General features: G+C 42.5%; 1 protein-coding gene across 1 annotated transcript in view; it reads left to right on the plus strand.

Annotated features, from left to right (window-relative positions):
- The window catches only part of XKR4 (XK related 4), a 441728-nt gene extending 433199 nt beyond the window's left edge, over positions 1-8529 (plus strand). The window contains exon 3 of the mRNA XM_069731357.1: positions 973-8529. Within this exon, the coding sequence (XP_069587458.1) occupies positions 973-1919 (947 nt within the window). The 3' untranslated portion in view covers positions 1920-8529. The remainder of the gene's footprint in view (positions 1-972) is intronic.
- Positions 8530-14053: the final 5524 nt, after the last annotated feature.

A 14053-nucleotide genomic window follows, 5' to 3' on the forward strand; every position in this document is an offset into this window, starting at 1 on the left:
CCATAACCAGGACCTCATTATGGGTTGCAGCTTCATCTATCTGCTTTAGAAGTAGACTTTCCATGGTTTCTGTTATATTTGGGGGTTTGTAACAGACCCCAATGAGAATTTTGTTACCATTTTTCCCTCCATGAATTTCAACCCATATGGACTCGACATCCTCATTCCCTTCGCTAATATCCTCCCTTAAAGTGGACTTTAGACAAGACTTTACATAGAGACAAACCCCTCCTCCTCTCCGATTTTTACGATCCTTTCTAAACAGACTGTAACCCTGTAAGTTAACTGCCCAGTCATAGCTTTCATCTAACCATGTCTCGGTTATTCCCACTATGTCAAAGTTACCTGTAGATATTTCTGCTTCTAGTTCTTCCATCTTGTTTGTCAGGCTTCTGGCGTTTGCGAGCATGCAGTTTAGAGGATTTTGTTTTGTTCCAATCTCCTCACTGTGGATTGTTTTAGAAATGTTCTTACCTCCCTTCTGAGTATGTTTTCCTGGGTCGTCTTTGTTCGAGTCTAATGTTTTTCTTCCCGTCCCCTCTTCTTCTAGTTTAACGCCCTCCTGATGAGTGTAGCGAGTCTTCTGGCGAATGTGTGTTTCCCAGGTTTGTTGAGGTGTAGTCCGTCTCTGGCGAGGAGTCCATCATACCAGTAATTCACACCGTGGTCCAGGAATCCAAATCCTTGTTGTCTGCACCATCGTCTAGTGTTTATAGTGAAGTGTTCTAGTGTTTGAAAGAGAAGAAAGCAAAATAGGGTAATGACATACATTACAAAAATTCATAACATAATACATGGAGGATAATTAAATTCAAAAAAGTTAAGTAACTCTTTGAGCAACATGAAATTTTCGGTTCCATTGAGATTGACAATAATTCAATAGATACGTTTTATGTATAATTTAAAAAATCTTAAAACTAAATATTTATTTTATTTGGTGTGCTTCTAACTCATTTCTTTTTCTTGTTTCAGGCCTAACCGCTGCTGCTTCCCTTGTGTCCTTGGCATGGGCTTTGGCATCTTATCAAAAGGCATTACGGGATTCAAGAGATGACAAGAAACCCATCAGCTACATGGCTGTGATCATTCAATTTTGCTGGCATTTCTTTACCATTGCAGCAAGAGTTATAACATTTGCTCTATTTGCCTCAGTTTTCCAACTCTATTTTGGAATATTTATTGTCCTTCATTGGTGCATAATGACCTTCTGGATTGTGCATTGTGAAACGGAATTCTGCATAACTAAATGGGAGGAGATTGTGTTTGACATGGTGGTTGGAATAATCTATATCTTTAGCTGGTTTAATGTCAAGGAAGGAAGGACACGGTGCAGACTGTTCATTTATTACTTTGTCATCCTTTTGGAGAACACTGCCTTGAGTACCCTGTGGTACATATATAAGGTCCCCCAAATCCTGGATGCATTTGCTATCCCAGCACTGTGTGTGGTGTTTAGCAGCTTTTTAACTGGTATTGTTTTTATGCTTATGTACTATGCCTTCTTTCATCCTAATGGACCTAGATTTGGGCAGTCACCAAGCTGTGCTTGTGAGGACCCCGTAACTGCCTTTCCTTTGCCCCCAGAAGTGGCTTCAAACACTCTAAGATCTATGTCTAATAACCGGAGTGTTGCCAGTGATCGAGATCAAAAATTTTCCGAAAGAGACGGCTGCATGCCAGTATTTCAGGTGAGGCCAACAGCCCCTTCAACTCCATCCTCAAGGCCTCCAAGGATTGAAGAATCTGTAATTAAAATTGACCTGTTTAGAAACAGGTATCCAGCCTGGGAGAGACATGTATTGGATAGAAGTCTACGTAAGGCAATTTTAGCTTTTGAATGTTCACCTTCCCCACCTCGGCTGCAGTATAAAGATGATGCACTTATTCAGGAACGTCTGGAATATGAAACAACTTTGTAACGACAAAAACGGAAAACTCCAAAAAGAACAAAAATCGAAGACTTCAAAAAGCTGCAAACCTGAAAGATAAAACTTGATAACCCTTGGTGGCTCATAGTAAAGTCTTTACCAGAACTGATCTACAAGCCATGGCTAGTGAAGGTCATGGAAACCACTTTATATGGCTATTCATCATGATTATCATTCTTACCATAATATGATAAGTAGAGAAAATTGCGACGGTTCATTCCATGATCATTGAATAGGAGAACTTCTATGTAAAGAGAACATGAAAACCAAGGGCAGTAAAGCTAGAGGATGTAGGCAATGTGTTGGCTAGTACTGTGTTACCGAACCTTCATGTAGGTACCATAAATGTCTTAAGAAATGTAAAGTCTACAAGATACTGTATGTAACAACGTCAAAAAAAAAAGTTATCATATGACAACCGGCAACCTCTGTGCTTCAGGTCTTTGCACACCAAAGGTAAATATTGTGATGGATGCTACTAAAGTACATGATAGATGTCCCTTCTAGAGTATGTTTTCTAAATCACATACTCTACAGTAAGTGCAATAACAAAAAAATGCTAACAAATGCCCATAATTAACTATTACTACTGTAGATTAGATCTTTTAAGGGCTAAGGTACTTTATCAAAAGCATGGCCCTGGGTCATATATCATCTCCATTCTGTCTATGAAATCTATATATCTCCAGTTGGTCTAGTGTACCAGCAGAAATGGTGAGCATTTGGTTAATGTGTCACTACGTGAAGAAAATGTTAATAAAAACCTTTGATGCCATAGGAAAAGAGACATAAATGATAATCATGATGATATACCCAGCTAGCAAAAAGAAAAGATGTGTAAACTAAATATGTAAAATGTTAGTGGAACGTTTTATGGTGAAGAAACAAAAGCAATTAGTTCATTGTACTTTACAGGGGATCAGATTCAGGACTCTGAATGCATGGCTCTGTGTGATTTATGCAGGTATGATAACTAAGCAAAAGCGAACTGAAGCCGTACCCTCCTAGTGCCAAACATTACATAGTGTACATGATTGCTCTTGTTGCCTGATGAACACAGAACATGTGGTATGATGAGCTGTGCAAGGGTAGGAAGCCAGAAGGTGTATATCAGTTCTCCATGTGTACAGACAGCTCACCTTTTATATCTATAACTAAGTAAAATGATGACTTTTAGAGGCTTCTGGGTCGTCTACTAGTAAGTATACACAGTGCCGTAGAAAAAAATTACATTTGTGGAAGATCATTCTGGTCCTAGTCAAGAATTGCTTTCATACTAATATAGAACCACACAAACAATTGTTAGGGCCTACACAAAAATATCATCTTAAAGTATATCCCAATGGTGCTTTCAGTTGTAGGACGCAACCTCGTTGCAAGACTCAAGAGTTAACCCTTATTTTTTACTGGTTTACTCAAGGTATTATTTTGTAGACTGTGGAGCTTTCATGTCACTCTACAATCTACATTCATAGATCAACTGTGTTAATGCAGTTTGGTTGGTAGAGTTTAAATCTGCTGTTATTGCAGCTGAACAGATTACTCAATCTGATTTTTATCCTCATTGTATTGAGAATGATTCTGTCGATCCATAGTTACACTTGGCTACAGCCAACTTGTATTAATGCAATGCCTTTCTCCGTCCCTCAGCACTTTGTAATGCTGATCTCTTTTTTGGTTGACCATTCATTCTTTGAGAGCACAAATGCTGACTGAAAGCACGTAACAGTATCCAAAAATATCAAATATTTCAGAATACAGTCAGGTCCATTCAGGTTCATACAGTATTCACAAAAAGGTGCTGTACCATAAATGGTTGGGGGTCTATGTGATGTGTATGTCAGTTTCATACCTTGCAACTGTGAAAGTAGTCCAATGTAATGTTAAATAGCATTGTTCAATGTATAAGGTTTGTCCCCCCCTGGTCAAATACAGATAAAAACATGCAAAATTCTGCTGCTGAACTACATTTTCCATGATATTCAAGTGATAATCCACTCATGGATTCTTGAGACCTCTTATAGATGAATTTTATTAGCAGATTAGGTTGTAAAGTTTCTTAGATTACTCAATGGTTTAGATCACATTTCGATTTGTTTGGCAAAAGCTACTGTCATTAAAAACTTTGCTCAGTATTTAGTAGTCATAAAGGGCTTGGTCCATTTAACAACTTATTACATATCCAAAGAATGGGTGATACATCGTTAATCACTAAGGCTGGCCATTAACATTATATGGCTGTCGGCTGAATGATGGTCTGGCCTATTGTAGGGCAATTAGCGCAAAAAATAGGGCAGCACGATGGCGTAGTGGTTAGCACTGCAGCCTTGCAGCGCTGGAGTCCTGGGTTCTAATCACACCCAGGACAACATCTGCAAAGAGTTTGTATGTTCTCTCCATGTTTGCGTGGGTTTCCTCCAGGTACTCCGGTTTCCTCCCACATTCCAAAGACATACTGATAGGGAATCTAGATTGTGAGCCCCATCGGGGACAGTGATGATAATGTGTGCAAACTAAAGCGCTGCGGAATATGTTAGCGTTATATAAAAATAAAGATTATTATTATTGTTCCGTTGGCCCATATAACAACTTACTACCTATCCAAAGAATGGGCGATACATCGTTAATCACTAAGACTGGCCATGAACATTACACGGCTGTTGGCCGAATGATGCATTGGCAAATTGTTCTGCCCACAGCCATCTGAGCCAACTCTCCCATACTCAGGGGTGCTCACTTGGCCTTGGTGTCCTGTGTTGTCTGTGAGAAAGCAACCAACTGGCATTTCGGCTGGATGCTAACCTGAGGGAGAACAATGTGATCAGCAGTCCTAATCAGACTTGTGCGATCAACATATTTCCCAACAATCAGTCGGACAGCACCCATATACACAATAGACCATAGACCAAACACATCAATATCGGAAGGTTCATCCAACATTAGTCTAATGTGTATGGAGGCTTAAGGGTTGGGCCACTGACACAGCACTGATACAGAGAAGGATTCCGAGCATTCCCCCTTAAATAGAGTGATGGTCCCGACAAGTGTACCACCTGCGCGGTATTCAGCTCCATAGACATTAAACGTAGTGGTGGGGAGTCAACTGTGACACCATTACTGAGTACAAATGTGGAATTTCAGAGCCCCTTTCTCAAGATGGGTGAATTCTTAGCATTCGGACCCCTAGTGAGTAGCAACTTATCACCTTTCTTGACGTTGTTATGATGGGCCACCCCCTTTAAGATCAAAGCTTGACGGACTGGAACTGACTGTTTACCCAGGTCTTAAGGAGTTCCAAAAACTCTAGTAAACACATATGGGAAACCAAAATTAGGACATTATGATGTTAACCTACAAAACAAGCCAAGAGTTGGAGGTGTCCTTGACCTGGGAATCCTTATGATGTCTAAACCCGCAGCCAATGCAAACGATTCTCAATGCAATGACTCAGCACCAAGTTGGTTTATTCATGTTATATGTTGCTCCCATCAAAGCGTTTTATATTAAATGGTAAATTATTGTTAAAAATCTAATGTAAATCACTTTTTACATACTGTAATTCATTAGAAGTCACAGAAAAATTAAGCTGAATAAATATTTATTGTTACCTGTATATTGGGGTTTATGAAGAAACAGTGTGTGACGTTAATTGTATCTCACATTTTAGTTTACGGAAACCCCACTGTATAAAGTTTTATTCGTTAACTTTCCGACTCATAAGCAAAACATACAAAACCTCTATATCTGTAAATAGTGACACATTTTATGGGAAATAACTATTTTTTCTTATTTAAGAAATGTTTGGTCTTTTTTTAATTACCGATCATATTACCGAGTATCAGTAAGAACTCCACTTGAAATAAAGGTGACTTTTAACAGACAAATAAAAGTCAGACAAATTGGGTTCATCTGAAACTGAGGAGCAGTAGAACATAGGGCAGGTATTGGCATCACAGCATGGCACACATTGGCACCAAACTCATTGGTCAGGTGTATTTGCAGGTTTATCTTCAGTAATGCAGGTGTTTTTTAGGGGGTCTGTAATGTCATAGATAATGGCAGATACCACTAGCACTGATGCAAGCGCTAAAGAGGCACAGTCTCCTTGTTAATGTGAGTCACAGAGAAATACCTCTGTAAAAAAAAATCCAAATTAGGACAAATTCGTGAAATGAGCACCTCCTCCTCCTGCAGTCTCGGCTTTAGTACTGCGCAGGAGCCACACTAGAGTTCACAGTATTGTGCACAGACACTGGACCATTTATAGCCAGAGAATCCTGGTAGCGCCAGTAAGTATAACCAGGTGATTATCTACGGCTCCAGCTTGGCTTCATTTGGTACAGCGGGTTCTTCTTTGGCCATCACAAAGGCAAGGAAACCACCTGCCTGCACAGTTTACACTGGTATAAGTACTAGTTGGCAATCAGAATCTGTAACATAATGAATGTTGAGTAAATGAGCCACCCATTTCTGCTGTAGAATGGTCGACCCATTTAAAAGGAACTTTTTACCAAGTTTTTGCTACCTCATCTAAGAGCAGCATAATGCAGGAAAAGAGATCCCGATTCCAGAGATGTATCACTTAGATTACTGGGTGCAGCAGTTGTGATTCCATCACAGTTTTTAGATGTAGCATATAGCAGAGCTCAGAAAGCTGACCCTGCCCACACCAGGCTCTCTGTGTACATAGTCTATTTACAGTGCGCTGCTAATCAGTCCTGTGCCATGGTCGGACCAGTAGGCACAAGGGAGCTAATTTGGGCAGTGAAAATCTCCTGCTGATAAATCAATCATTGTATGGAAACAACAACACGCAGCCTAATAAGTGACACATCAGTAAAATCTGTGCCTCAACCCCTCATACTGACCTCAAATTACACAGCAAAAACCTGCTGACAGATTCATTTTAAGGGGTAAACATGCCCGATAGTTTGAGGTCTAACATACCATGCTATGACTACTAGAAGTGAAGCAGGTGCCACCTTCTTCAGCATACTATGTTTATAGAGTTACTAAATGTCACCATCAGCAAAATGTTTGAAAATCTAAATTGCATTTGACTTTTAATCTCACTATTGGCTAGTAGTATATTGCCCAGCCACGTAGTATATTTCCCAGCCGCGTAGTATATTGCCCAGCCACGTAGTATATTGTCCAGCCACATAGTATATTGCCCAGCCACGTAGTATATTGCCCAGCCACGTAGTATATTGCCCAGTCACGTAGTATATTGCCCAGTCACGTAGTATATTGCCCAGTGACGTAGTATATTGCACAGCCACATAGTATATTGCCCAGCCACGTAGTATATTGCCCAGCCACGTGTACAGCACAAAGCCACGTAGTATACAGCACAGAGCCACGTAGTATACAGCACAGACACGTAGTATACTGTCCAGTCACATAGTATATTGCCCAGCTACGTATTATATTGCCCAGCCACGTATGTAATATGTTAAAAAATAAAAAAGAAACATATACTCACCTTCCGAGGGCCCCTTGTAGTCCTGTCACCTGTGTGCGGTGCACGCGGCAGCTTCCGGTCCCAGGGTTGGCATGAGCGCAGGACCTGCGATGACGTCGCAGTCACATGACCGTGACGTCATGGCAGGTCCTTCTCGCATACCATCCTTAGCACCGGAACCTGCCGCTTGCACTGCCGAAGACACGGAGGGTGAGAATAAAGTTTTTTATTATTATTATTATTTGTAACACTAGATCTTTTTACTATTGATGCTGCATATGCAGCATCAATAGTAAAAAGTTGGTCACACAGGGTTAATAGCTGCGTAACCGGAGTTGCTTTACACCGCGCTCCGGTAACACTGGCATTAACCCTGTGTGAGGGCTGACTGGATGACTGGAGGGGAGTATGGAGCGGGCACTGACTGCGGGGAGGAAAGAGCGGCCATATTGCCGCCGGACTGTGGCCGTTGCTGATTGGTCGTGGCAATGGTCGTGGGCGTTTTGCCACGACCATTCAGCGACTTGGATTCCATGACAGACAGAGGCCGCGACCAATGAATATCCGTGACAGACAGAAGGACAGACGGAAGTGACCCTTAGACAATTATATAGTAGATGACGATAGCAGGATCCCCACCCAGCAGACCGTGGATTTGTCTTATGCAGGACTTTATCCTAATTTTGAGTGGAGTACTTTTTTTTACTTTATCAGCCCTCAATATAAAAATAAACAATGTAACCAAAGATTATTCTCTAAGGTGAATTTGATTGAAATGTTTTCAAGTCGTGTGCCGTCTCTGGGTTGTAAAGAATCTTCATAAGATGATCCGTCATATGTTGCCACCTGTCACAAAAAAACAAGTACGCTGATAATGGAAACAAGTTTCACATAAGAATAAGCATGCCAAGGAAATAAATTGTGAATTCTTGACTCATAGGAAATTGGTCAAATATATTTGTGCGTATGTGTGTGTGCAAATCAATGCAAACTTTGGTGCTGTAAAAAATCATTTACTTAAAACGAATCTTTTGTTATGAAATTATTTATCATCGGTAAAGTTAATAAGGTAAAACTGTAAGTTATCAAGTTTACTGACAAAATATAGTTGGCTTTTCACCAGTGTCATTATGTTCATGTTTCATTTTTTTTCATTGCCGTAATGAAACACATTACCAAGTGAGATTACCGTATTCATTAGCTCTTCATCATTACCTAAGATCTGAACATTAGTCGTGCTTTTCCATGTTGTTGCTAAAATTAATTTACCGTAGAGAGACATTGGCAAAGTAAATATTTCAGCTTGTTTCAAAGTCTGGCGCTTATGAGAAAATTTTTAAAGGGACTCTGTCAGCACAAAATGACTGTTCAAACCACCTACAGCAAGTTAGTGCGCCCTAGGTGTGGCCAACAGTTCTGTGCGCTTTTCCATCTACCTGTTTCCATCTTTTTCCACCCTCCTATGAGTTGTAAATAGACAGAACTGTCAATCAAGGAAGAGAACAATGGAGATAAATGGAGACAAGTAGGTAAGAAGGATACTGTACTGCTTGGCCACGTCAAGGTGCACCAAGCTTCTGTGCTTTGAACAGTCATTTTGTGCTGGCTGTCTATTTAAAATGCTTCTAAATGACCTTTCACGTATTCTGTTTTTATTACCCAAAGCAATATATAAAATAATCTATTTTGTGAATCATCTCATCCAAAATTCTATAGAGGGTGTTTAATTCTGAAGATTACAAAATGTGACACATATTTGGTTACAAACGTGGTGATCTAAGGAAGTGGGGGGATTAATGTTACAAAAGTGTGAATATGTCATATAGCTGTGGGGTATATAATACAACAGTGCGTATGCAGGATCACTTTACTCCAGCTGGAGTGTTTAATTATCGGTGGGGTTAGTACCTCCAATTCCAATAAAAAAAAAAAGATTTAAAGGACCAGGCTGCTTATTTGGAGACTTATCTGCAGGATTGTGGAAGGAAGACTCCAGTAGGGCTTGGTCAAAAAAAGCAAAAGCGACAGGGCTGATTGATGGAGAAGCGGTCCAATACAGGAAGTCATCTGTAGCCTCCTCAGAGGACCAAGGCTGGAGCTACCATTATAGAAAGTGTCAAGGATGCCTTCAAGACTTCGCTCTTTGTAGAGGGTTGGTAAGCATCGGCAGTGTCTTCTGATGCCTGTACTTATCTGCCATAGTTCTAGGCTGTCCACAAGAGTGATAGACTAAGTTATTACACCAGCAAGTCACACAAAGGATTTCCCCAACCAGAGATTGGGCAGTTATCACAGCCAAGGTGGTTGAGCAGGTAGATCACATTATAAAGAGTTCTGCCCAATAATAACGGAAGATGTCAGGAGGTCCGGCAATGCTGCTTTCCCCTGACACCTGACTATAAGATAAAAGAATGTCCCTAAATGGAAATTATATGTGTACCTTTTCGTGAAACCAGGTACATGTATTTTCTGAGTATCAAGAGAATTGTTTGCTTGTTGTCATTGAAATATCTTAATTTGATTTTCCATGCGTTACTTATTTCAAGTGACAATAATATGCTCTTTGTGGGTGTAGCTCTAATGTACTTTTGGAAACACAAAAACTACATATTAGGTTAGACATCTCGTTGAAATACTTTGGTAATTTTTAACATCACAACTTCACCAGAATGTGTAGGAAGTGTCTATAATGCCATATGTATATCAGAAAGTCAACCCCTGGCAGGTTGGCAAGTTTGCACTCTAATTATACAACCCAGTAAAACATTCTATATACCGTATTTTTTGGACTATAAGACGCACTTTTTCCCAAAAAATTTTTGGGGAAAATGGGGTGCATCTTATAGTCGTAATATACTTACAAATACTCTAGCGGCGGTCCTGCTCCAACACTGCAGCCTTTCCAGGCTGGTGCGTCTCTCTGTTGTGGTGGTGGCCTGTTGCGGCAGTGGCCTGTTGGTCGGCGGTGGTGGTGCTCTGTGGGATCGGGGCGGCTGTGGCGGTGATCTTTGAGGCATGCTCAGATTCAGATCTCAGCAACGAGATCTCGTCTCGAGATCTCGGGAGATGAGATCTCGTTGCCGAGATCTGAATCTGAGCATGCATCAGGGCATGCTCAGATGCAGGTCTCGGCAATGAGATCTTGTCCCGAGATCTCGGGAGACGAGATCTCGTTGCCGAGATCTGAATCTGAGCATACACCGCCCCCGGCGGCCATTTTCTCGGAGGGCACCGCATCAAAGCAATGGATCTGCGTGGGCCTCCAGGCATTCCCAAAATGCCCCACAGACCACTGCCACCCCACAGGCCACCGCAGCCCCACATGGCAACCCAGCCCCACAGAGCAGCCCAGCCCCACAGAGCACCCCAACCCCACAGAGCACCTGTCGCAAAATGCCAGCAGAGCCCCGCCACACCACAAAGCAGCACCACTGCACCAGCCTGGGATGGGATTTCCCAGAGGCCAACGCATCAACCTGGACCACCGAACAACCCCTGTGACCACTCCTCCACCTGTGCCGAAACCCCTCCTGTCATGATATGTACTTTTGCCCTGTCCTGTATTTGAATAATATGCCATTTGATGTAGGTAACTGTTCTCTGGTTTCTATTAGCTGTAATTTATGTATGTGCTGGGAGTTCACCTGTAACAATATGTCTCCTTCCCCCAATACTTGCAGCCCTAAGCTATAATGTAATTAAGCTTTGTCAACATCACTAGTGGAGGAATAGCCATTCTTCATCACAGCAGGTGGCTAGTCAAATGTACATACTACATAGACTGCCTGGAGCCCACCAGTCTAGAATCTTCTGGTGGACCCAACCATTGAATAAAAGGTGTAACCCCTACCCCCTTCATGGGCGGATCCCAGGAGCTCAGACAATCCATTCTTATTTTGAGATCAGATGTGAGTTGATCCTTGAAGGAGAAGGAGTGCGGATTCTTAGCTGAGGCAAGACCCCATGTCCATCTGGGACTGCGGAAGCGAACGAGGCGAGACTTGAGCTGAGGACATATCTCGTCATTCGTGAGATTGTTTTGGGATCCCTTGGACTAATTGTGGACTATTGCTTTGTTACCTGGCACAAGGATTATCGGGAGGTGCCCCGGAACCTGTTCCACTGGACTAATTGTGGACTCTGTAGATCTACCTGCATGTGTTGTTCCAGCGTTCTTGATAATAAATCTGTGGAATCATCCCTTGGCCTGTTGTCCCTTCTTGCTCTGCCGTACACCCCGTCACAAACTGGTGGCAAGCGGTGGGATCAGAGCAGAAGGAATGGAGGACAACGGCCCATCAACATCAAGAACCAGCACCACAGAGTACAAGAACTGGAGTTTGGGGAGCCTACAATCAAAGGCCCGGGAAGTAGGAGTCCGTTTTAAAGGACTCTCCAAGGAGCAGCTTATTGAGGCTTTGGAAGGAGTTAGCCTGCAAGATGACGCTGAGGAAGTATCCTCACAGCAAATGGAGGAAAGAAGGCAGCCGGAGGTAAATACCCAAAAAAGTCAGTGGGTTGTGTGGTAAGAGGAGGAGTTGGCATTGCTGGGAGAAGAGGCCACCATAGACTATAAGATGGAGGCCATTCACAGAGCTCAGGAGAGGGAGGCCATTCACAGAGCCGAGGACAGAGCTCAGGAGATGGCATTGCTGGAGAGGCAGATCGCTTTGGAAGCAGCTAGAAGCTCCAGACAGACTCTAACCCCAGCACCCACCATGAGGGAACTCCCCAGAGTGTCCTGCAAAGACTTCAAGCCCTTTAATGAGGCTGCAGGTGACATTGAGGGCTTCTTCCAGGACTTTGAGCATCAGTGTCGATTAATGGAAGTCCCGGAAAGGGACCGAGTCCGACATCTGGTGGGGCTCTTAGAGGGTGGAGCTGCCGCAGCCTATAGAGCTATGGAACCTCAGGGGAACTGTGAGGAGATTAAACGGACTATTCTAGAACATTATGCTGTCACCCCAGACACTTACAGGACTTAGTTCCGTACTTTAGCCTGTGATGAGGAAGTGTCTTTCAAGATGTATGCCCACAGACTCAAACAGATATGAATCTGAGATTTGAAGGGTTTCTGAGGGATGTTATTCTGGATTATCTCAATGAGAATAACTGTTTAACTCCATATCAGCATGGGTTTATGAGAAATCGCTCCTGTCAAACCAATCTAATCAGTTTTTATGAAGAGGTAAGCTATAGGCTGGACCACGGTGAGTCATTGGACGTGGTATATCTCGATTTTTCCAAAGCGTTTGATACCGTGCCGCACAAGAGGTTGGTACACAAAATGAGAATGCTTGGTCTGGGGGAAAATGTGTGTAAATGGGTTAGTAACTGGCTTAGTGATAGAAAGCAGAGGGTGGTTATAAATGGTATAGTCTCTAATTGGGTCGCTGTGACCAGTGGGGTACCGCAGGGGTCAGTATTGGGACCTGTTCTCTTCAACATATTCATTAATGATCTGGTAGAAGGTTTACACAGTAAAATATCGATATTTGCGGATGATACAAAACTATGTAAAGCAGTTAATACAAGAGAAGATAGTATTCTGCTACAGATGGATCTGGATAAGTTGGAAACTTGGGCTGAAAGGTGGCAGATGAGGTTTAACAATGATAAATGTAAGGTTATACACATGGGAAGAAGGAATCAATGTCACCATTACACACTGAATGGGAAACCACTGGGTAAATCTGACAGTGAGAAGGACTTGGGGATCCTAGTTAATGATAAACTTACCTGGAGCAGCCAGTGCCAGGCAGCAGCTGCCAAGGCAAACAGGATCATGGGGTGCATTAAAAGAGGTCTGGATACACATGATGAGAGCATTATACTGCCTCTGTACAAATCCCTAGTTAGACCGCACATGGAGTACTGTGTCCAGTTTTGGGCACCGGTGCTCAGGAAGGATATAATGGAACTAGAGAGAGTACAAAGGAGGGCAACAAAATTAATAAAGGGGATGGGAGAACTACAATACCCAGATAGATTAGCGAAATTAGGATTATTTAGTCTAGAAAAAAGACGACTGAGGGGCGATCTAATAACCATGTATAAGTATATAAGGGGACAATACAAATATCTCGCTGAGGATCTGTTTATACCAAGGAAGGTGACGGGCACAAGGGGGCATTCTTTGCGTCTGGAGGAGAGAAGGTTTTTCCACCAACATAGAAGAGGATTCTTTACTGTTAGGGCAGTGAGAATCTGGAATTGCTTGCCTGAGGAGGTGGTGATGGCGAACTCAGTCGGGGGGTTCAAGAGAGGCCTGGATGTCTTCCTGGAGCAGAACAATATTGTATCATACAATTAGGTTCTGTAGAAGGACGTAGATCTGGGGATTTATTATGATGGAATATAGGCTGAACTGGATGGACAAATGTCTTTTTTCGGCCTTACTAACTATGTTACTATGTTACTATGTCATCGCTGGCTGGAGGCAGATGAGGCCTTAACCTGGGAGACCTTCCTCCAGGTTATCCTAATAGAGCAGTTTTACTTCAAGTGCCCTGCTGAGATCCGGGAATGGGTGCGTGAGAGGAGACCAGCCACTGTGGAGGAAGCTGCAGCTCTATCTGATGAGGCTCTCACCATCAAGCCTCAGTGGAGGGTTCTGTTGGAGGATGGAGAGAGGCTTACCAGCTCCACAACACCGGTGGCC

Source organism: Ranitomeya imitator, chromosome 6 (assembly GCF_032444005.1).
Source record: "Ranitomeya imitator isolate aRanImi1 chromosome 6, aRanImi1.pri, whole genome shotgun sequence".
Taxonomy (NCBI): domain Eukaryota; kingdom Metazoa; phylum Chordata; class Amphibia; order Anura; family Dendrobatidae; genus Ranitomeya; species Ranitomeya imitator.